This window comes from Aquarana catesbeiana, linkage group LG06 (assembly GCF_042186555.1).
Source record: "Aquarana catesbeiana isolate 2022-GZ linkage group LG06, ASM4218655v1, whole genome shotgun sequence".
In the NCBI taxonomy this organism is placed as follows: Eukaryota; Metazoa; Chordata; class Amphibia; order Anura; family Ranidae; genus Aquarana; species Aquarana catesbeiana.
The window spans coordinates 383,467,174-383,491,923 of NC_133329.1; the positions used below are offsets into that span (position 1 = coordinate 383,467,174).

The 24,750-nt window shown below is 43.3% G+C and overlaps 1 protein-coding gene across 1 annotated transcript in view; it reads right to left on the reverse strand.

The window, feature by feature from the left end:
• Nucleotides 1-24,750, reverse strand: part of LOC141147136 (unconventional myosin-X-like) — a gene marked incomplete in the record, with an annotated part of 218,020 nt that overhangs the window by 164,751 nt on the left and 28,519 nt on the right. Inside the window, 1 exon segment of the mRNA XM_073634265.1 lies at nt 1,618-1,716. Within this exon segment, the coding sequence (XP_073490366.1) occupies nt 1,618-1,716 (99 nt within the window).

Sequence of the window (24,750 nt, forward strand, 5' to 3'; positions counted from 1 at the left end):
ATCAACCAGGTTGTTTGCAGAATACAAATTTCAGTATGAACGGCATGTAATACACCATTTATTGATAGTTTTTTTATGATGTGGGTCTGGTGACACTTTAACTGACACATACCAACACTGCTAAATTCGGTCGAGGTATATGAGCTTAAAAGAAACACTGGTCCCGATCTACCTACTGTATACCCACCATGTTTGCATTGGGATAATGTGATGGTTATTTTCCACAAACCCATTGTACTGCATGTTCCACTCTGCTGGGAGTCTTAAAATATATATATATATATATATATATATATATATATATATATATATATATATATATTATATATATATATATATACACACACACACACTTTTTATTTAAGACTCCCACCAGGGTGGAACATGCAGTACAAGGATATTCCTTTTGTGACCATTGTGTTATATATAATTTTTATTTATTTTCAAAAACACAGTGGTCACAAAAGGAATAACTTTATAGCCTGTGGCAGGACCCCTATAGTTGTATAATATACACACATACACACACTGGCTATATATTACACAGGGATACAGAAGTAAGCTAGAAGTGAGTCATTTTGAACTTTGATCTTTTCTCACTTCAAAGCGATGATGTCATTAAGAAAACATCGGAGTAATGACAAATCAATATCTTTAGTTTTACTATTTCATTGGACACTCGGTCTCACCTCAACACACATGTGAGTCACACCTATGACAACAGATTGAATAAACGGCTGGTTTTTCCATTTTCTCTTGTTGTGGTTTCTGGTGAACTGCTAGCCTGAATGTTGGTTCAGTGGTCAGCGTAGATGTCTTAGTGGTGTGTAGTTGGCAGGTACACTTTAAAAACCCCCAGCCATCTTTTTGATGAACCTCAACGTCAGCTTTACGATTCCCTTTAATTGAAATCTAGGCTGTCCCCCACCAGTGTGATCATCCTGGAATCTTCTTTTAGAACACTAACCACATCCTGCCCATTAAGAGCTTGTCCCAGGACTTGGGAAAATACAAGGGGACGCACGCACCCTTTGTCTGGTCTGCAGGGTGGAAATCCCTGAGTAGGCGTATTTTGTGAATAATGACCTCTTAGCACGAGGGTCCCTCTGAAGAATGCCAGGCATCCCTTCTTATAACATTACCCACATCTGGAAACAGCTGGACCAATGCATTACAATACATATAGGTCTATAGCCTTATATAATCACCACCTACAGAGAATTTGGCGCAGGGCTTTTCGGTATCTTCTTATTCCAACATTTGTATATGTTGGAATAAGAGCCTTCTATCTCTTGCATTACATGAACGGGTAGCCTACAGAATTTCATAAAAGTGCTTAGAACCTAACAGGAGCAGGAACTGGGCTGTGACGCTATTGTCCCTTCCATGAAGAGAAAAGCCCAAAAAGCTCAACCAACCTCCACTGGGATATCAAGCATGATGGTTTATATGGACACAAGATGACCACAACCATTTATGATAAATGCATTTGTTATTAATACAGATGTTAAAAATACATAAAAAAGGAGAGTAAGCAAAGCATTAGATAATACAAATCTGTGTATTACAACATTTAGACATCTGGTTCTTCCTCCTTTTTATTCACTTTAATCTTACCTGCCCATAGTCGCTGGTAAACAGCACATCGCCATCAGTACTGGAAGTGACAGTGGCCGGCACCAAACTTCCATTTACAACAAGCCATACATGACTGCCCTGGATAAGAAAAAAAAAAAAAAAAAAAAAAAAAGGGAAGAAGATGTATTAATTTATAAGAACATGACTAGGGAAATTGTAATAAAGTACAACTGCCATTTCTCTACGGAGAACCCTTTCATAGACCTGTCTGCATTTGTCGATGATACATGACAATCTAAAGAGAAAGCACCCTAGAAAAAAATTAAATCATTCTCTGAATGGTGCCGACCTCCTGTGTTCACAGTGCAGCAGGGCACCCGCTTGGCACAAGACCCGGAAATCACTGGAGCAGCAGTGTCTACTACAGGGATTTCCAGTTTCTAGAGTAGGGTTTCTCAACCAGGGTTCCATAGAACCCTAGGGTTCCTCCAGAGCAGGGTTTCTCAACCAGGGTTCCATAGAACCCTAGGGTTCCTCTAGAGTAGGGTTTCTCAACCAGGGTTCCATAGAACCCTAGGGTTCCTCCAGAGTAGGGTTTCTCAACCAGGGTTCCATAGAACCCTAGGGTTCCTCCAGAGTAGGGTTTCTCAACCAGGGTTCCATAGAACCCTAGGGTTCCTCCAGAGTAGGGTTTCTCAACCAGGGTTCCATAGAACCCTAGGGTTCCTCTAGAGCAGGGTTTCTCAACCAGGGTTCCATGGAACACTAAGGTTCCTCCAGAGGTCGCTAGGGATATCTTGAGAAATTAGCAATTTCTGCCTCAGATAAATTCCCACTTACACCATTAATCTTCTTAGCCATCTGTAAGGGGGTAATTCTTCCACAAGTGTGAGGAGCATTCTTCCCACTGACCATCACACGAATGTACCACGAGTTGTAGATACTAGTGATTTTTAGCAGGGGTTCCCTGAGACCAGAATGTTTTTTGAACGCCATTTTTTGGGAAAAAATACACTTTAATTGTAATGAAAAAAAAAAAAAAAAAAAAAGAACACAACAAGAAAAATAAAAAAACACAATACATAACCCAATTATTTTGTACAATATAAAAGATGAAGTTACACCAAGTAAATCGATACCAAACATGTCACACTTAAAATTGCGCACAAACGCCGTAAATGTTACTATCCATAGGTGGTTTTAAAAGCCTTTACAGATTACCACTTTAGATTTACAGCGAAGATCTGGTGCTAGAATTACTGCCCACAATCTGACGTTTGTGGCGATACCTCACATGTGTGGGACAATTGCTGTTTGTGTACGTGTGGGACCAAAACGCCTTTGTGCACGGGACGACAAGGGTACTTTTTTTTTTTCTATTATTACATTTTAAATTGCTGATTTGGACGAATTGGTGTTTGGACACAACACCGGCTACTGAATACAGTCCAGTACAGGAAGATTTTGCTGTTTTCACAGCACAGCGGCTAAGGAAGACAAAGTGGTCACCGCCTCGGAGGTAGCCATTTTCTTGGTTAGTTTCAGAGCCGAGTAACAATCTCCGCTCATAATATCGTGCACTGGACTTTAGGTCAATTGCCGGTATTGTGTCCAAAGAGCAATTTGTCAAAATCTGCAATTCATGATAGTTTAAAGAAAACGGAAGTTGCTCATTCTGCCAGGTTCGACATTTTGTCAGAACACCGGTGTTAAATGGTTTGTCTCATCCCTGTAACTGATGCATTCAGCTGGAGAGCTTTGTTCTGACCAAATGTCGAACATAACGTAGTACAGGTGTGCTTATAATGATCAACTTTTATTCACATAAAACCTTTATCCCAAACAAATAACGGTTTGCTGTAAGTGCTTATAAAGTGTGAGTTGGAGATTGGTTTTCATTTGTTAGTGTATCTAAATCTGCTAGCACATCCAACACCCCCACCCACCCAAGACTGACAATGCTGCTGTCCAAAGGTGCCCCCCTGTGGCTCTTTCATCCAGAGTGGATGTGTGTTACTGGCCAGATCACCAAGTGAAAGGGGGGGGGGGGGGGGGCTAATGCAGCCACCACATCTAAGGATTGATAAGCTGCAACTTATAAGATTTTTAGTTTTGGGTTTATTACTACTTAAGGCCGATCTCTCTTTCACATGTATATCTAACAAACAGTGAAAAGAATATCCCATTTTAAACCAGTGTACAAGTGTCAGCCTTTGACCCCACATCCAAGGGTTTTCTTTTAAGAAGTTTGGTGATGACCATATGTAATATATACACTATATTACCAAAAGTATTGGGACACTTGCCTTTACAAGAACTTTAATGGCATCCCAGTCCGTAGGGTTCAATATGAAGTTAGCCCACCCTTTGCAGCTATAACAGCTTCAACTCTTCTGGGAAGGCTGTCCACAAGGTTTAGGAGTGTGTCTATGGGAATGTTTGACCGTTCTTCTAGAAGCGCATTTGTGAGGTCAGGCACTTATGTTGTAAGAGAAGGCCTGGCTCGCAGTCTCCACTCTAATTAGTCCCAAAGGGGTCCTATCGAGTTGAGGTCAGGACTCTGTGCAGGCCAGTCAAGTTCCTCCACCCCAAACTCATTCATCCATGTCTTTATGAACCTTGCTTTGTGCACTGGTGTGTAGTCATGTTGGAACAGGAAGGGGCCATCCCCAAACTGTTCCCACAAACTTGGGAGCATGAAATTGTCCAAAATGTCTTGGTATGCTGATGCCTTCAGAGTTCCCTTCACTGGAACTAAAGGGCCAAGCCCAACCCCTGAAAAACAACCCACACCATAATCCCCCCTCGACCAAATTATTTGGGCCAGTGCACAAAGCAAGATCCATAAAGACATGGATGAGCGAGTTTGGGGTGTAGGAACTTGACTGGCTTACAAAGTCCTGACCTCAACCCGGTAGAACACCTTTGGGATGAATTAGAGCGGAGACTGAGTCAGGCCTTCTCTTCCAACATCAGTTCCTGACCTTACAAATGTACTCATGGAAGAATGGTCAAACATTCCCATAGACAACCTCCTAAACCTTGTGGACAGCCTTCCCAGAAGAGTTGAAGCCGTTATAGCTGCAAAGGGTGGGCCAACTTCATATTGAACCCTACAGACTAAGACTGGGATGCCATTAAAGTTCATGTGCGTGTAAAGGCAAGCGTCCCAATACTTTTGGTAACATAGCGTATAACAAGCGGGCAATCCCACAGAGCAGCACTAGGAAAAACCTGCCAAATCTGCCAGCATGGACCACGATAAAACAAAGGATTAAGAGCAAATTGAACAGATGTGGCATTTCCTGGCCAACGTCAGCAGGTCTCGGGTGATTTTGCCGCTGCCTCAAGCGGTCTTCTAAAACAGTCTATTCCGCCTTCAACAATTCCCTTAAATGACACATCATCTGGGAAATTCTTAGCATGTGGTCAGAGTAATCCCAGAGAGCTTTAGTATTCAGGGAAATATTTTATTGTCCTGGGGGACATACAATCTGCCATCACCCCCCGCCATACAAGAGACACCCCAGACACAGGGACAGGGGGACGCGTCCTGGAGGCCATATGCCCATTCATATAAAAGTGTTACTGCAGTGCGTTGTCACCGCCAGACCCACCCCTCCCTGACAATGAGCTCCCACATGCAGCCAGTATTTCCTCTCCGGCGCTGTCGGGATGATTGTCACCTGTGGGGAAGAGCTGACAGCGTGAATGGCAGACGGTCACAGGAATGAACAATCCATCTGTGCAGTATAAGCAGTGAAGGGAGAAGGAAAAAAAAAATCCTTATCTACCAATTCCTGAACGAGAGGCAATTTGGTCCAAAACTGCAGACGCTACGCTTAAATAATTTAAAGTGTCATATGTCTTGTACGGCACGGTTCCTCTGACATGTTCCCACTGGGAACCAAAATATACCTTCTGAAGGAGCCAATTTTAGCTAAATCCATATTTAATAAGGAGAAAGCCAGCCAGCTAATTCCGTTTTGTATAGAGTGGGAAAGGGTTTAAATTCCTGCCAGGTTTTCCTTCCTGCCTGTGACCCCAAAGTGGACATTTTCCCTTACTTCCTGTTCTTGTGACACCTGTCAAAAAACGGGGGGAATGAACGCCACTAGGAGAGGAAGGCCCAGGTAGCAGTAAAAACTGTTGACAATGTGAGTAAATTTTTAGGCACTGAGGTCTTGAAAAATGTAGAATTGTAGAAAAAAAAAAAATGTAGAATTCAGCTTAACTTGCATAGAACAGCACATGTGTATGAGAACAACATTACATGAGAGAGCAGAGGGGGAAAAAAACCCCAAAAACTTCCTTGATGTGTAGAATATGGAGGAGTGTCTAAATAGTTTGGTGAATGAATGGTATCAAAAAAACAAAACTAAAAACAAAAAGATACAAAATTACCATTATTGGCCTTAAAAATAAATTGCCATCCTTCACAACACACTTTTGGCAACGTTCATAAAGCTTCTGGAGACTGTCAACAAAGGCCTCTTTTAGGAATCGATCGCAGAAATGCTGTCACACATTCTTGGATACAACAGAGGGGGGAATGTATATCTCCATATACTGGGACTTTAAATGAAGCGCACAAGGAAAGGGGGGTAGTGCGCCTCCATCCCTAATTATAAATTCAAAAAATAATAAAAGAGTATGGGACTTTAAATGAGGCAGGTTCAAACACAAATTTGAGAGTAAAAATAAATATTTTTAATGTACATGAGTATCAAGTTGCGTAACGTTAAATATAACAAAAAATTGCTCAGTGCATATGCAGACATCTTGGGAAGTAAATTGCATACATATAAACAGAGTGTAAAACATAATTGCCATAACAAGGGGACAATAATACATATTTCATGAGTATAACTTGTAATATACAGTAAAATTCATAAAAATCTTGGTGGAAATGTGAGGGGTTACATCCTCAACAGCTCGACGCGTTTCGTCGAGCTGTTGAGGATGGATTGCCACCACATCCTTATGGATGATGCCATCGTTGTCGAAGAAGGTGATCAACATTGTCTTGACCTTGGACTTTTGCAGGGGACTCTTTTTGGGTCACAGGGAAGATGGTGAACACCATTCCATCGATTGCTGCTTGGATTCTGGATGAGACTGGTAGAACCAGGTCTCACCCCCTGCGACTATGGTTCTCAGAAAGGATGGTTCCTGGTCACACAATAATAATCTCCAGAGGTTTCCATCCCTTTTGCTTTCTGTTCATCTGTCAGCTTGTGCGGCACAAACTGGGAACAGATCTTCCTCTTGCCCAAATCTTCTTCCTCCTTGCTAATGCCCAATTCCTCCGCCATCAATCGTAGAGTCAGTTGCTGATCTGGTACCAGCATTTGTCACACTCACTCGGTCGTGTCTGGGGTTTTGCTCGTCGACGGCCGACCCGAACATAGCTCATCCCCAGTGGTTTCCTTCCCATCCTGAAAAGCGTTTGAACCAGTTGTAAACATTTTTCTGCTCACAACCTCTGTCCCGTACACTTTTACCAACCTTTCATGTGTCTCCATCACCGTTTTGCCCAATTTGTAGCAGATCTTGATGTTCACTCGTTGTTCCATTGCACTGTGACCCTACCTCTCTCTGAGTACATTCAACTGCCCTACATTCAACTGTTTACCCTGATGGTTACGTGTACTCCATGCTATGTGGCACGTGTCTCTGGATAGCCATGTGTTGTTGAGGTATCAGACCATTCACCAAATTTTTTTAGACACACCTCATATAAAAGCATATATCAAAAACGCACAAAAACGCTAGTCAGTGCCATCTATAGTTGGAGTGCATAGTACATGCTGTTGCACTCCAAACAAAAAACATTGTCCCAAGTTCTTACCCTTCCTCATACTACATGTGATTATTGCTCAATCGTTTTTATTAATTTTTTCTTTCCAAAATATAAAAGTAATAGAAAATATAGCAACAACAGTAAATTGCTAAAGTAACATACACAGCAGTATTGGTATACATAAAGGCAATAAAGAACAAAAGTTGAACTGCTCATTATTTCAATTAAAGGTCTAGGTAGTTATTGCAGTTTCAGATTTTTCTTTCATGGCCAGATTTTTCCAGACCACATTGTCCAGTACAAACCTTTTTGTTTTAATAAAGACTGGTCACTGCTGCACTCTCTCCTTGTGCAGGGTGACTGGTCTTGACTCCACCCCCTCCTGTAGTTTTCTGCAGGAAGCCTGTAGTGGGTGGAGCCTGCTGGGTCCCTCCCACAGCTTTGCTCTCTGCGCAGGCTGTATACAGCACAGTGATGATGTCACTGCTACTTTTACAAGGTTAAAATCTGGGTTTGCAAAAGGTAATTGATGCTCACAAAGTGGATTTATATCCTTTATGGCAATTGAGAAATTAATTTACATTGAAAGCCTTTGTGCCTGGCTGGAATTCAGCTTTAAATGGTAAATATTCATGTTTGACAGCGGCATCTCTTTAAATGCCTGACAACAAGTTCTGAAAAGTATGCTTCCCCCATCCATCCTGACAGCCCCGCACACGCCCCATTCATTACCTGCGCCAGGAAATAATTCCACTGCAAGTAACTGTCACTCCTGCCTGTGGCTTGTTCCACTTTCCTATCTCCATAAACAAACCCCCCCTCCAGGGCTCTTCTTGGTGTCCGCACTCTACAGGATTATTACAGCTAATTAGATTAATGCACCTAGGCACCGCTCTGCAACTGAGAACATCAGTCATGGGGCTTATAAGAACATATAAAGTATGCGTATACCCTTTCGGATGCAGCAGTGGGAAAACGGGTATCAGACATCGAAAACTCCCTTTTAGCATGCATGTTATATAGAGCTACTTTGTTTTAGAATTATTAATGTGCAACCAGCTATACTCCAAAATTTAAAACTGTTTCAAAAAAAAAAAAAAAAAAGCCAATTCACAAATTTTTTTGCACCACACTGGCGTCCTTATTCAGCCTCCGCAGCCCACCCACCCCCATTAAGGGGCACACAATAGAAGTAGTAGCAGCCTCCCTAGGTGTACAGTAGGAAGGAAGCTGGTTACATCACTTGTGATCCTCCCAAGCACACAGCCTGACATGACATTCTTTTGTATCCGTCGCCCCTCACATGACACATATGGTAGAAATACTGAAGGATGCAATTATTACACAGCCTATTAATAGGCTGGGAGGGTGCTGCGGGGACGATGGAGGGATTAATCAAGCAGAAATGGTGCTGGGGGCTCAGGGACCGTAGCAAATTGTCCGATCTTCCACGCGGTGGGGGTTAGGGGTACCTGCTGGGGGGGCTGCAGGCAGGTACACTGATATGGCAGGGAGGGGTGTGAGGGTGATCCTACAGGGAAGGAAATGGATATTACGTATGCACTCCTTTCCAGTTTTAGATCAACACTAGAAGATTGCAAGCTCTGTATAAATTCATATATGAATTATCCAGCCTGTGGTGGAAAGGCCACACGCATAATAAATGGCGCTGAAACCCAAGAGTGTAGCTGGCCTTTCCCACACCTGGTAATCTCAAAAATATCTAGCATATGGATCATTGCAATAAATATATATTATAATAAAATTTATTAATATATATAAAAATCTATCTACACACATATACATACACACACACACACACACACACACACACACACACACACACACACACCTTTTTTCCCCCATGTATAAACTCTTCGGATTAACAATAGCAGATTGCAAGCTCTGTATGAATTCATATAGGAATTATCCCGCCTGCAGTGGAAAGCCCACACAATAATGGCGCTCCAACCCAAGCGTGTCTCTGGCTATTCCCACATGCCCTGAACAGCAGTTTGTGTTTAAGTCAACATGGCAGGGCAAGATGAGCACTCAACTCTGAGCCCACTTTATTTTAAATAGCCTGTCCGATCACTAGTCCCACCGCATAAGCCTTAGCTGGGGGTTTCTGTAGGTGCCTCATAGACATTAGAGAAGTGTTTCCATTCCCACCCAGTGAGAGGACTCTGATAGGGGAAAGGGGAGGGGGGGGTACTCTGCGATAGGGGGCTCTCATGTATAGGGGAGACTCTTACGTTATGGAGGAACTCTGTGGTGATGTAGGGCCTCGGATGAAGGGGAAGGTCTTTGATGTCATAGAAGAACTCTGAGGTGAAGGGGGGACCTCTGACATGATGGGAGTGACTCTGATGTACAGGGGCGACTCTGATGAGGGGCTCTCATGTATGGGGGGACCTATGACATGATGGGAGGATCTCTGACATAAAGTAGGAGCTCTGATGTGATCGGGCGGCACCCCTGATGTGATGGGAGCATTCTCTGTTTAAAAGGGAGTGCTCTGAAGTGATGGGGGGTACCTCAGATGTGATGAGGGGACCTCTCGCTTGATGGGAGTGGCACCTCTGATGTGATGGGAGACCTCTGATGTAAAGGGGAAGCTCTAATGTGATGGGGGGCACCTCTGACATGACATGACTTCTGACATGATGGGAGGATCTCTGCCACAAAGTGGGAGCTCTGATGTTTTGGGGGGCACCTCTGATGTGATGGGGAAACACCTTTGATGTGATGGGAGGTCCTCTGACTCAAAGGGGGACCTCTGACGTAAAGGAGGAGCTATGATGTGATGGGGCACCTCTGACCTGATGGGGGGGCACCTCTGATGTGAATTTAATGTCATCAAGGTGGTTGTGTGCATTGTCCCAGGCTCAGGTTCCCCATGGAGAAGAAACATTTACATTTCTTACGTGTGGTGTGCTTGGGGTGCCTCAAGAATTTTCATACGTTTAAAGGGTTTCGCAACTTAAAAAAGGTTGAGAAATACCACTGTAGATCATTTTTGGCTAAAGTAGGAGAAATCCAAAGGTTAGGAACACCTATATGACCCATAAAACTTCATTTACAGCCACTTCCATGGAAAACGTCAGTTTTTATTGTAAAAAGTAGAACACAGAGACACAGTGTTGTCAGTGCTGCCCGACTTATTTCATGGTGATGCCAGCACTTTGTCAGGACACCTGTGATAGAAAGCTCCATCAGGTCCAGTTAGTGTAACAGGCTGTGAAATTTCATCTACTCAGCAGTATGGGAGGTGGTAGATTGGAGAATTGGGTCAACCGTAGACAGGTGCTTTCAGCACTGAGTTTTATCACTTTTTAATTTTATTTTACCAGCTCTTTCTACATAGCTTTATAAAGTGCACAGGACCATGCACCTCAATCTCTGCCTGCCCAGGAAGCTGACATATTAATATCTCTATAGCAGGCGATAAAAACACCATGCAGACAGTGTCCTTATAAATTACAGGACTCCTGTGCTGCTGAGGAAGGCTAAAGGCCAGTACACACGATACGAAAATCGGAAGTAAAATTTTGTCCGAACGATCGATCTGCCGATTTTCGGATCGTTAGTATGGTGCTTTCGACAGCCGATTCCGGTTTTTCGTATGACAAAAGCTGGATGTGCAGACTATAAAATTTTTGTCGTACGTGAACTCAACGTCTGATTTTCGTGTAATTATTATTACTACTGAACAGGATTTATATAGCGCCAACAGTTTGCGCAGCGTTTAACAAAATAAAGGCAGACATTACAGTTACATTACAATTTGATACAAGAGGAATCAGAGGGCCCCGCTCATTAGAGCTTACAATCTAAAAAGGGAGGGTCAATTGATACAAAAGGTAATAGCTATGGGGGATGAGCTGATGGAGGAAGTAAAACAGTAATAGGGCGTACACACGGTCGGACTTTGTTCGGACATTCCGACAACAAAATCCTAGGATTTTTTCCGACGGATGTTGGCTCAAACTTGTCTTGCATACACACGGTCACACAAAGTTGTCGGAAAATCCGATCGTTCTGAACGCGGTGACGTAAAACACGTACGTCGGGACTATAAACGGGGCAGTGGCCAATAGCTTTCATCTCTTTATTTATTCTGAGCATGCGTGGCACTTTGTCCGTCGGATTTGTGTACACACGATCGGAATTTCCGACAACGGATTTTGTTGTCGGAAAATTTTATCTCCTGCTCTCCAACTTTGTGTGTCGGAAAATCCGATGGAAAATGTCCGATGGAGCCCCCACACGGTCGGAATTTCCGACAACACGCTCCGATCGGACATTGTCCATCGGAAAATCCGACCGTGTGTACGGGGCATAATAGTTAGAAGCAGGATAGGCTTCTTTAAAGAGAAGGGTTTTCAGGGATCGTCCAACGATGGATAGATTAGGGCACAGTCAGAGAGATTGGGGTAGGGAGTTCCAAAGGATGAGAGAAGCTCTGGAGAAATGGCCATAGCAACACAGGAGGTGACAAGAGAGCAGGAGGCCTTGGGAGGACCGAAGAGAGCGGCTTGATTGGTATTTTGAGACTAGGTTAGTGATGTAGCTGGGGGCAGAGTTATGGATGGCTTTGTAAATTATTGTTAGTACTTTGAATTTTATTCGTTGGGTGAGTGGAAGCCAGTGGAGGGATTGGCAGAGAGGGGTGGAGGACACTGAATGGTTGGCAAGGTGGATGAATCTTGCAGTGGCATTCATTATAGACTGAAGGGGGGATGGGGGGGTAGTCTATGTAAAGGTAATCCAATGAGGAGTGAGTTGCAGTAGTCGAGGTGAGAGATAACCAGCGAGTAAATTAGAAGCTTGGAGGTGTCATTAGTTAAAAGGGGGGGGGGGGATTCTGGAAATGGAGGCTAAAGGCGGCATGATTTAATTAGTATGGTTTTCGTACAAAATAAAAAAAATAAATAAATTAAAAAATCGTAAGAGCAAGACTACGCATCCTCAGAAACTAAAGAACACATACAAAAACTATTTAACACATTACGTAACTTCTGAATTAATATTCTGTCATACGAGGAGTTTTCGTATGGTGAGTAACCTCTTCACTTTCGACATGAGACTAGCATGCAACAAAAAACGAACGAACGGTGGTCCAAAAATCTGATCGTGTGTACGAGGCTTAAAGCCGGCCAGATACTGATAGATTTTTGCACGAATGTTCATAAGAACATTCCTACGAAACTTCTCATTGCGCTCAAATGGACAAATGATGTTCGAAAGTACTTTAAAATTCCGTTTGCTCCTAACATTCAATTTTGGAATGAATGTTATTTCCCAAATTAAAACCCAATTCGCAGTTAGAAATTTCTTCATGAAAATGTTTTCATCCAGGTTCCTTGAATGTTCACCTCACTGCAGTCAAAAATTTATGTTGATTTGACCTCACTATTAATAAGAGAATCGAATGAAAAAGTTATTAGAACACAGTTCTACTACAGCATGCCCACCTTTATGGTTTTAAAGCCTGTGAGTTATATAGGTTGGATCCGCCAATAGGCAGCTTTGTTCTACCCCTCAGAGGACACTGCATGTAGCACCTCTGTACAGTGCCTATCCCACTGTGGATTGTAATAATTCCTGAGATTTTAATAGTTAAAAGTTCAGATTTAATCTGTTTATATTATGCCTTCACAGGTTCCTCTCTCACCCGCAAAAGGAAAAAAAAAAAAAAAAAAAGAAAAAAAAAAAAAAAAAATGTATGTATGTATGTATGTATGTATGTATGTATGTATGTATATGTATGTATGTATGTATGTATATGTATATATATATATATATATATATATATATATATATAATTTTTAAATAAAACCGGTTTTCAATAAATACCTTATTTTTTTAACCAAGTAATATCATCACTTGGTCTTTGTGCTTCTCTATGCAATGCGGACAGATGTAGGCTGGTGGCAGGGGCAGGCAGAATGCTGTAAATATTACAGCACCCTACCTCAAGTACTCCTGGGCCCTAATGCAAGCAGTGGGCTGGCTCTTGGGAGGAGTTATGCAAATATCACTATGCCTTCATGGGTGGATGTCAATCTGGAGGAGTGGGTGTTCCTAGGCAGGCTGCGTTTGCATGCAGACCACCCCAGCAATGCCCGTATGTGGTGCTGAGCCTCCAAAATTGAAAGAAATGAAATACAATGAATGAAAGGGGAGGGCCAAGGACTGTCAGGCTGGGGAGGAAAGGGATAGATCGAGGCTCTCCAAACTTTTTAAATAAAAAGGGCAAGATTATTGTCATTCAGACTTTAGGGGGCTGGACTGTGGCCAGCGAGAGAGGGAAATGTTCCTGGCATTGGTGGGAGTAAACATTGTCACATTTGGTAATAGGGGAAGGAATAGTGCCCCATCATTGGTATCATTGAGAGGAATAGTGCCCCATTGTGGGTATCAATGGAAGGAATGGTGCCCCATTGTCAGTATAAATGGAAGGAATGGTACCCCATTGTCGGTATCGTTGGGAGGAATGGTGCCCCATTGTCGGTATCATTGGGAGGAATGGTGCCCCACTGTTGGTGTCAGTGGGAGAAGTTTTGCCCCATTGTTGTCAGAATAGTGTCTAGTATCAGTGGGGAGAATAGTGCACCAATGGCTGTATAAAAAGGCAAGCTGAGGGTCGCATCCGCTCTAGGCTAGATGATGCTGGGAGTCCTCCTGCCAGGAAATTAGGTGGGCTCTATCCAACTTGCTGAAGCTTCTAATGCACATTGTGAAAAGCTTACAGTGTGCAGAGGAAGCCATTTCAGTCCAGGAGAGAAGCCTGTTGAACTGTGCAAGACTGAAGGGAAGGCTGGAGGGCAGCTTTGATGTTGCAGAACGCTGGTTTCAGCAACAACCACAGCAAGACTGGAAAATTGGTTTGTTATTATAAAAGGGGCAATAATCCCTATGTCATGATCAGTGATCCTAAAGAACTCCCATTGTTAGCCTTCACTGACAGGTACACTTCAAAAAGGTTTATTACACACAACATAATTAAAGTCTCCAATTTATCTCAGAACACACAGTAACCATAAATGGCTGAGGAAACAATCTCAAAATAGATGCTGACCATAGACCTGAGAATACACAATACAACCGACACGGTGACCATAGACCTGAGAATACACAATACAACCGACACTGTGACCATAGACCTGAATACACAATACAACTGACACTGTGACCATAGACCTGAATACACAATACAACCGACACTGTGACCATAGACCTGAGAATACACAATACAACCGACACTGTGACCATAGACCTGAGAATACACAATACAACCGACACTGTGACCATAGACCTGAATACACAATACAACCGACACGGTGACCATAGACCTGAGAATACACAATACAACCGACACTGTGACCATAGACCTGAATACACAATACAACCGACACTGTGACCATAGACCTGAATACACAATACAACCGACACTGTGACCATAGACCTGAATACACAATACAACCGACACTGTGACCATAGACCTGAGAATACACAATACAACCGACACTGTGACCATAGACCTGAGAATACACAATACAACCGACACGGTGACCATAGACCTGAGAATACACAATACAACCGACACTGTGACCATAGACCTGAATACACAATACAACCGACACTGTGACCATAGACCTGAGAATACACAATACAACCGACACGGTGACCATAGACCTGAATACACAATACAACTGTCACTGTCCTATCTGTATATACTAACAGCAAACACTGTATAGAGGATATATGGTCCTCACTCATATACAGATAACCATCTATGGGAGAGAGGGAGATAAAAGAGGCAATTCACTACAGGAGAAGGCAGGATGTAATGCAATTACTGCACGGGATTTACTAATGTGCCACTTTCATTTCAGTAAAGACTTTATTGCATGGATCGGTTGTACATTATCTGCATGTACTCCCCATTCATTAGCTCAATGCTTCCAGTCTGTGTCCATTCTGCTTTCAGCACCTTCAATTTTTTTTAACCGCAATAGAAGTCTATGGGACTGCTGAACGCGCAAAGACCGGAAATAGTGCGTTACCGTTTTGTGGTACTCTTATCATAATTCGTAGAGAGCTGTGCCCTGCAAAGAACTGCAAAGATGTTGGAGATAAAACCCCCTAAATGAACCCTTAATTAACTTCCCTCTGTCACTTTAAACCTTGATCTATCTAGCCCTGAAAATTAAAGTTCCAAAGCTGAATGATAGTTGGATTTATAAAGCACCGTCTATCATACACAGTTCCCTTTTTTAAAATAAAATCCTAGTTTTCTATCCTTGGATGGAGATGGTACACCAGGAGAGGCGGGTGACACTAAAGGAGGAGATGGTACACCAGGAGAAGAGGGTGAAACAAATGGAGGAGATGGTACACCAGGAGAAGAGGGTGAAACAAATGGAGATGGTACACCAGGAGAGGAGGTTGAAACGGATGGATATGGAACACCAGGAGAAGGTGGTGAAATGGATGGGAATGGTACTCCAGGAAATCAGTGTGAAATGGATGGAGGTGGTAGACCAGGAGTAGATGGGGAAATGGATGGAGGTTGTACACCAGGAGCAAACAGTGAAATGGATGGAGGTGGTACACCAGGGAAGGATAGTGAACTGGGGCGGCATAGTGGTATAGTGGATAGCACTTTCGCCTAGCAGTAAGAAGGGTCGCTGGTTTGAATCCCAACCACGACACTACCTGCCTGGAGTTTGCATGGGTTTCCTCCGGGTACTCCGGTTTCCTCCCACACTCCAAAGACATGCTGGTAGGTTAATTGGATCCTGTCTAAATTGTCCCTAGTATGTATGAATGTGAGTTAGGGACATTAGATTGTAAGCTCCTTGAGGGTAGGGACTGATGTGAATGTACAATGTATATGTAAAGCGCTGTGTAAATTGATGGCGCTATATAAGTACCTGAAATAAATAAAATAAAATAACTGCATGGCTATGGTACACCAGAAGAGGATAGCACTCTATCAGTTCCGATGAAATTCACAACAATGAATAGAATAAAAAAAAGTTTGCTGTCAATAAGCAGCGTTCAGCCAGTGATACATTTACTGAGGGCATAGTCTTTTTATTAGATTTATGACACAGACTGTGAATCATTCCATTCTCTCTGGGAAGAGTCAGCCTGGGTCTCTTGCACATTGTTTCCTGGATAATGAGGGAATAGAGAGAATCATTTATGTTATACTGACTCAAGCGGATTCAGACCCCTTGCAGACAGTCACAATTTACAGCCCCTGAAACCTGACAACAAGTGACACATCCTACAGCCCTCACTGGAATGCGTCAAAATTCACAGGCTCATTACTATGCACCAAATAGTCAAAATGCCATAGTTACCAAGTGTCCCTCATTGGAAGGCACTATCATTTTTTGGGAAACCAAACCTCAAATCTTTTTTTGTCTGAAAAACAAACTTTGTAAAAAAAAAAAAATTAAATGTACGAAAAATTGTTCTATCGCAGAAAAACTTGTCACCCAACCTCTAAAGGATTGCTAAATGCTGGTTAGAAAACCAGTATAATGTAAAAGCAGTGGTGCAAAAAATCCCCTTTAGAGAGCAATGCGTGTGAACAAACCTTAGCAGAGACCTTTGTTTGTTTAACTGATCGGTTATTCTAGATCAATTCTTATTTATCTGTATACAGTAGTTAGGGACATACATGGAAGGGGTGAGCCCCTCACCTACTTACTCTGTGCTCATCTCAGAAAGTTGGGAGGTATGATTCATTACATGTCAGAAGATATTGCCATCACTATGTATTTGCCAATAATGGGGAGCACCTGGTCATCCCAGCTTGGTCATCAGATGGCTTCATTCATACCGTTTCTGTTGATCTACGGCAAGCTAGTGTGAACGAGCCCCAAGAGTCCGAAACATTCGACCTAGGGGGTACAGCCAGCCCTCCTGAACAGGGCCCAGGCCTCATCGATTTAACAGGGGGCCCAGGCAGCTGACAGCAGAAGGAAGGAAATTGTGAACAGGGGGGGGGGGGAGATAGGTGCAGTGAGGGGTGGGCAATTACTGGAACCAATCTCCCTTGGCTCTCCCCGCAGCAGCTGAAAGCAGGCTTCTCCTCTCCCACATCTTTTAGCTGCTGCAGGGGGAAGCCCCCCCTCCCCACAAATCCCCTTTCTTGTCCACTTTCCTCTGCTTTCTGGGTCCCCTGTGTGCCCCTTTCTCCTACAGCACTGCCCGATTTCCCTCCTCTGGGGGTGGGGGGGGGGGGATCAGTTCCAGTAATTGCACCCCCACCACACTAATCACTTTTCCAATCCATGTACAGCCATCTACAATAGAGCTCCATTCTTTAGCAAGCATGGCGTTACAACAGTGAATTGGTGTTACAGCCCCACTGTTACACAAACCTGGAAGTTCATGATTTAGACAACGTGCCTAAACACAATGCGGATGGACGGATTTGTACAGAGAGGTTTGGAAATAGCCATTTACTATTACTTGTAGAGATGAGGTTTTAGGATGTCAAAACATGAAGAACTTCCTTTGATATGGGCAGGACAGACGGATAATGTACAGTTGTTTCCCATGAGTCCTGACCTCATTAATATCTTACTTAGTGATCCCTCTCTCCCCCCCCACCCCTCCATTTCCTTCCACTGACTCAGCAATAGGCCCTCCTGCTGATTCTATGTCCACATTCCTGTTAAACATCAGACAGGGCTGGAAGGGTTAAACCCTGGGAATTCCGATCTTGGCCTGATTCTGGATCATCCCATGAGTATGCAGAGCCAGGAACAGGCAGGATGGGTGTTGATGAAATGCACAGGGCTGTATGCAATCCTCTATTCTCTAAGGGAACTTAGAGGATTCCAAAATGCGTCCTAGTCAAAAACGTTCTACCCTGTGTCAAAGAGACCCTGTCCTTCTGTTTTTACTGTACATTAAAGTGCCAATGGTAGGCTGGCTACCATCAAATGTCTACCCGGGGCAGACTGGCATCAGAATGTAAAATACTACATCCCATACACAGATCTATTAAAACTACATTACCAAAAGTATTGGGACGCCTGCCTTTACACACACACGAATTTTAATGCCATCTTAGTCCGTAGGATTCAATATTGAGTTGGCCCACCCTTTGCCACACCTTTGCCTATTACGTTTGGAGGGTGCATCGCTGCGCTCGCTTTCTCCTTGGGTTCATTCCCTCGGCTCCCGGGATGGACTTGCCTCGCAGATCCTGGCTTGCAACACTGCTTATTTCGAACCAATTTATACGCAAGTATTCCAGGGAGATATACATCATGTTTTCACTTGCCCCTACCCCTTTTTTCTCATTATCGGGGCAAACATTAGTTCCTATTTGGTACCTTTTTTCATTCTTTTCAGATACGCTATGCGCTTGCTCCTGGTCAGTGGCAACTGGTCACGAAACGCGTCGAGCATATCAATGTCATCATGTTCCCAACACATAGCTTGACCTCAAGTGCGATTCATTTGCATTCTATAACCCATTTGTATCCCTTACTCAATAAGCATTGGCTTTTTATACTAGCAGCTTTCATGGGATACTATGAGATTTCAGATGCGTGCATGTACATACATGAATTCCACTTTTTTGTATGCCATCACCTTGTATATATTAGAAAAAAATACTCATGTTCAATGCTTTGTTTATTTGCTAATTAAACAATTTTACAATTTCTCCTACCATGCGTCTTGTGCCTCACTCAAAGTCCCAAAAACCCCTTTCTTATTTTCAACTCTTCTGGGAAGGCTGTCCACAAGGTTTAGGAGTGTGTCTATGGGAATGTTTGAAAACAAATCTCTCCTGCGCTCAGGTGTCCAGGAACTGAACATGTGGTGCGACCACCTATAACAAGGTATTGCCTAGCGTCTTGCAGCCCTCCTCTGAACAATGGGTATTCATGCTAGAAAAAACAGAAAAAGAAGGAGGGTGCACTAACCTAGTGCATTACCACTAGTAAACTTTATTGCAGCATAAAAACAGCAAAGATTATACTCACAAACGAGCAGCCTTAAACCAGCTTTAAAAAGAGCGCAAATGCGCTGTTCTATGGATCGACACACCAGGACCTATTGCCAAGAGGATCAGACCAGTGCAAATGGCCAATGGCTCTTTTTCTGTTTTATGGGAATGTTTGACCATTCTTCCATAAGCCAATTTGTGAGGTCGGGCACAGATGTTGGATGAGAAGGCCTGGCTCGCAGTCTCCACTCTAATTCATCCCAATGGTGTTCTATCGGGTTGAGGTCAGGACTCTGTGCAGGCCAGTCTAGTTTCTCCACCCCAAACTTGCTCATCCATGTCTTTATAGACCTTGCTTTGTGCACTAATCCAAAACATTTGGTGGAGGGGGGATTATGGTGTGGGGTTATTTTTCAGGGGTTGGGTTTGGCCCCTTAGTTCCAGTGAAGGGAACTCTGAAGGTGTCAGCATACCAAGACATTTTGGACAATTTCGTGCTCCCAACTTTGTGAGAACAGTTTGGGGATGGCCCCTTCCTGTTCCAACATGACTGCGCACCAGTGCACAAAGCAAGGTCCATAAAGACATGGATGAGGAACTTGACTGGCCTGCACAACAGAACACCTTTGAGATGAATTCGTGCGGAAACTGCGAGCCAGGCCTTCTCGTCCAACATCAGTGCCTGACCTCACAATGCGCTTCTGGAAGAATGGTCAAACATTCCCATAGACACACTCCTAAACCTTGTGGACAGACTTCCCAGAAGAGTTGAAGCTGTTATAGCTGCAAAGGGTGGGCCAACTCAATATTGAACCCTACAGACTAAGACTGGGATGCCATGAAGGTTCATGTGTGTGTGTGTAAAGACAGGTGTCACAATACTTTTGTATTGTGTATATGCAAGCCCAATAACCAAAATCTCATTTGTTTCAGGCTCGGGAGATGGAGTAAGTTCACACTTACGAATGCATCCACATAGCGATTAGATGCGGGGAATCCCAGCCCAGCTGCCAATCCGGCGACTAGCTGCGAGAAGCAGCCGTGTTGAAAGCAATGGGAGGCTGCCAGCTACAATCGCGCCAAATCACATGTAATCGCTGAGGCAGTCAGTCTGCATGCAGGGCTGGTTACTGCATGAACGCTTACATGCAAGTGGGCACGATTAGCTGCGGGAGCCAGCGGCCTCCCATTGCTTTCAACAGGGCTGCCTCTCTCAGCCAATTGTGGGATATCCTGTTGGGGTTCTGGCATTTAATCACCGTTTGGGTGAATTCATAAGTGTGAATGCACCCCAAGTGTTAGGAGGCAACTTGCATGCAAGTATTCAAGGAAAACCTGTAGTGAGAATAAGACAGGGCAGGCTTCCACTGTGGACTCTTTCTGAAAATAGCAATTGCCTGGCTGTCTCTGGATTCCTTTCTTTGAACCGTTGAGCTGGAATGAAGATGGAGCAGATTACAAAGTCAAAACTCCTGGTCTATATTCTTGCTCCAGGCCAGTGACTGACAGCACCAGCCATTGATTTAGTATGACAGCCAGGCAACCAACAATTTTATAAGCGCAGAGCAACAACAGTGACTCAGTATCGCTCTGTAACATGTCAGTAAAACACTGCGGCTGGCTCACATTCAAAACACAGGGGAAAAAAAATCAATACATTTTATGGACATCTGAACTCAGAGCTCATAGATAGCTTAACCTTCCTTCATTTTTTATGGACGGTCCATTTATTTCAGGACCACTGGCGAGACTCGTATGGCTCTTGGATTGTAACCTCTACTTTTAGGAATCTACTGTATATACACTAGTACAGCCTACTCTTAGGATCCATTCACATATGCCATTAGCACACCCAGCAGAAAGAAACTGCGGATTCCTGCATCCGGAATGGTAGACGAGAGCGAAGAGCTGCAGCTACCATCAGCGCATAACATTGGCTGGCGGTGGCTGCAACCATCTGTGACTGCCAGCGATTACCTGTAGCAGGGCCATCTTTAATATCTATTGTACCCTGGGAAACCATTTTTTTTGGGCCCTCCCAAATCCACTTATCAACTATTTGCAGGCAGTGTGGACTTAAGGGGCAGCGGCTTTGGGCCCCACAACATGGACTGTGCCCGGGGCAGCTGCCCCTTTTGCCCTGTGTTAAAGACGGTCCTGACCTGCGGTTAGGGACAGATGATCACGGCTTAACCCATTGAGGGAGATTTACTAAAAAACTGGTGCACACAGAATCTGGTGCAGCTGTGCATAATAACCAATCAGCTTCTAACTTCAGCTTGTTCAATTAGATTTTAACAAAAAAAAACCCTGGAAGGCGATTGGTTACTATGCACAGCTGCAATGGATTATGTGTGCAATAGTTTTAGTAAATCTCACCCATTCTGTGCAAAAAAAAATAAAATAAAAAAATAATAAAAAAAAAAAAAAAAAAAAAGGAGTTGTAAAAGGCAGAAGTTTTTTTTTAATCTGAATGCATTCTATGCATTCAGGTAAAAAACCTGTGTGTAGCAGCCGTCCCAGCCCAATTACTTACCTGAGCCCCATCTCTCTCCGGCGATGTCCACGAGTGTCTTAGCCGTCTGGGACTCTTTCTGATTGGTTGGGACACATCAGAAGGGGGGGGTGGGGGGGTTGGGCTCCATGTCTGAATAGACACAGTGAGCTGTGACTCGGCTCGGGTGCCCCCATAGCAAGCTGCTTGCTGTGGGGGCACTCGACAGGAGGGAGGGGCCAGGAGCAGCGAAGAGGGACCCGAGAAGAGGAGGATCCGAGCTGCTCTGTGCAAAACCAACTGCACGGAGGAGGCAAGTATAACCATGGTTTTTTTTGCTTTTGTTTTTTAAATAACAAAAGGAGAAGACTTTACAATCACTTTAAGTATCTCCACCCTCACAACCATAATGCCAACATCCCTAAATTCTAGTATACAACAAAGAAATAGTTTGGATTGGGACTTTTCAGGCATTCCAACTAATAGATTGCATAAAAAAAAAAAAAAAAAAATTTGTTTACTGTCCGTGATACTTTATTTGCACTAACATAACATTTTTCAGGACAAGCTTTCAGGGTATGTCCCCTTCTTCATGGTCCATAAAAAATAAAAAATGTAATTGATCACAAGTGTAAAAAAACATTAAAAATAGAATGAAATACCATTAAAACATTTAGTGATCACAAAACAACGTGGGTACAAGTTTCTCATAATCCGACGCTTTTCACTTTGTCCCCCTCTTGCTTTGTCCTGGTCCATTTGGGGATGTCAGTCCACATGTTATTAGTACATTTTTTGGTGCTTAATATGATTGTAAACGATCACCTTTTAAAACAACCCAGTGTAAAATAGAAATGAAAGGCAAAACATTTTTGTATAGATAAAAAAAAAAACAAACAAAAAAACACACCATTAGAAATACCCTCCCCCCCCCCCTTTTTATAAGTGATCCCATTCCCTCTGTTCTCAGCTGCATAAGAGCTGGGGGAGGAGAAGCAGCAGTACACTGAGCTTCCCAGTGACAGGATGTGCAGGGGGATGTGTGTCAGGACAAGTCTGATCATTGGAGGCATAGCTAGAGAACTGACTACGGTGTGTTCTCCTGCTTAGTGTGATCAGTTTTTAATAGGAAAGCAGAGGGACTGGCAGGAACACCAGGGATTTCACACAAAAAGAACAGGATACTTTCTCATACAAGGACATGGTAGAGCAGGCACATATCAGAAATATGAAATGTTGGGGTAAAATGTTTCAACTCCCTGTAATCTGCCATACAATCCACCTGGCTTCCAGTATCAATCCTAAAGCCCAGTAACACTATAATCAAAATCAGGTGAACGATCGCCTGCTTTTTCCTCAACGTTTCACAGCAGGTTGAAACAGAGGATGGTATAAAATTGTACAAAAATTCGTTTCCGATCATGTGCATTCTTTCCCATCCAATTTTTCTCGTACAAAAACCAAACAAAAACGGCACACATTAAGCAAAAATCGTTAGTTCTGTTCACGTCCGAGAAAAATGTTGGAGTTTGTTGCTTCGGAAATTTTCGTGTGGAAAGTCTGAACGTCAAACGTGCTGTACATACTATACAAAAAAAAAAAAAAAAAAAAATCGAACAACCGCGACTTGTACAGAATTTTTTTCCAATTTTCTCATAGTGTGTACCCCACTTAATAGTGTGATCCCCCTTTTTTTTGAACAACCCCAATGTTAATAAATTGGGAGCATATATTTCTCAGCCTGCCATATATACCATCTAAATCCCATGTTCTTCTTGCATGGACGATCAGTGTTCCCACATTTTCAACATCCATAAAGACTGGCGCCTGGGGATCCTGTTGGGTGAAATGTTCCTGGGCCTACTGGGTGGTGATGGTGATGCATCCTTCTAGTGTTATGTGTTTTATCAGCTATATATGTTATGTGATCCTATCGGGTTCTTTTTACAACCTCTCGTTTCCCTTGAAGAAGAGAATATCATCATATGAGAAACCTGTACCCAAGTTATATTGTGATCACTAGAGGTTTTAGTAGTCTTTCATACTATTTTTAAATGTTTTTTTACACTATGTAAAAAAAAAAAAAAATACAAAAAAACCTGTAAGGCAAAGACAAAGGCATAATGAGCTAATATGTACCGCATACTAGCTCATTATGAAACACTTACCTTAGACCAAAGCACCGGCACCATCTTCCGGTCATGTCTGAGGGAGCTGACATGTTCCCTCTGCGTTTCTTCCAGGTTCGCGGCCCCGGCGCTGCGAGAGGGCAGAGCCACGATGACGTCACTCCCGTGCATGCGCGTGGGAGTCCTCTTCCTGCCAAGGTCCAGCAGCATCCGGACCTTCAGAGTGCATGCGCCGCTGATGTCAGCGGCTGCATGCAAGGTGAATATCTCCTTAACCGTACAGGCTTTCCTGTAGGTAAAAATGTGCAAGCGGGGTATACAACTGCTTTAAAGGCGTTAAAAAGACCCCATATTAGGCTTTTTTTTCCCCCACAAATTACTTTATTTGAAGTGTAACGTGCCTCTGAACTCGCCACAAAATGTGACCCCCCCCCTCATTGCACATCATAGCCCTCTTCTGGGAGTGTGCTGGCCCAGCTCCTCCGCTCCTCCCTTCACCTACCCAAATAGCATTTTATATAGCTGTTGGTTGAGGGGTGAAGAAAACTTTCTAAAAGAAAGGGGCCAGTTTACTGTCCTTTAGAATTAAAGGGGGGCCAGACTGTGGCCAGTGGGAGTAAACAATGCAACATCTTTAGTTGGAGGAATAGCGCTCCATCATTGGTGCCAGTTGTAGGAATAGTGCCCCATCATTGGTGTCAGTGAGAGGAATCATACTCAACTATTGGTGTCAGTGGCAAGAATTATGCCCCCCCAT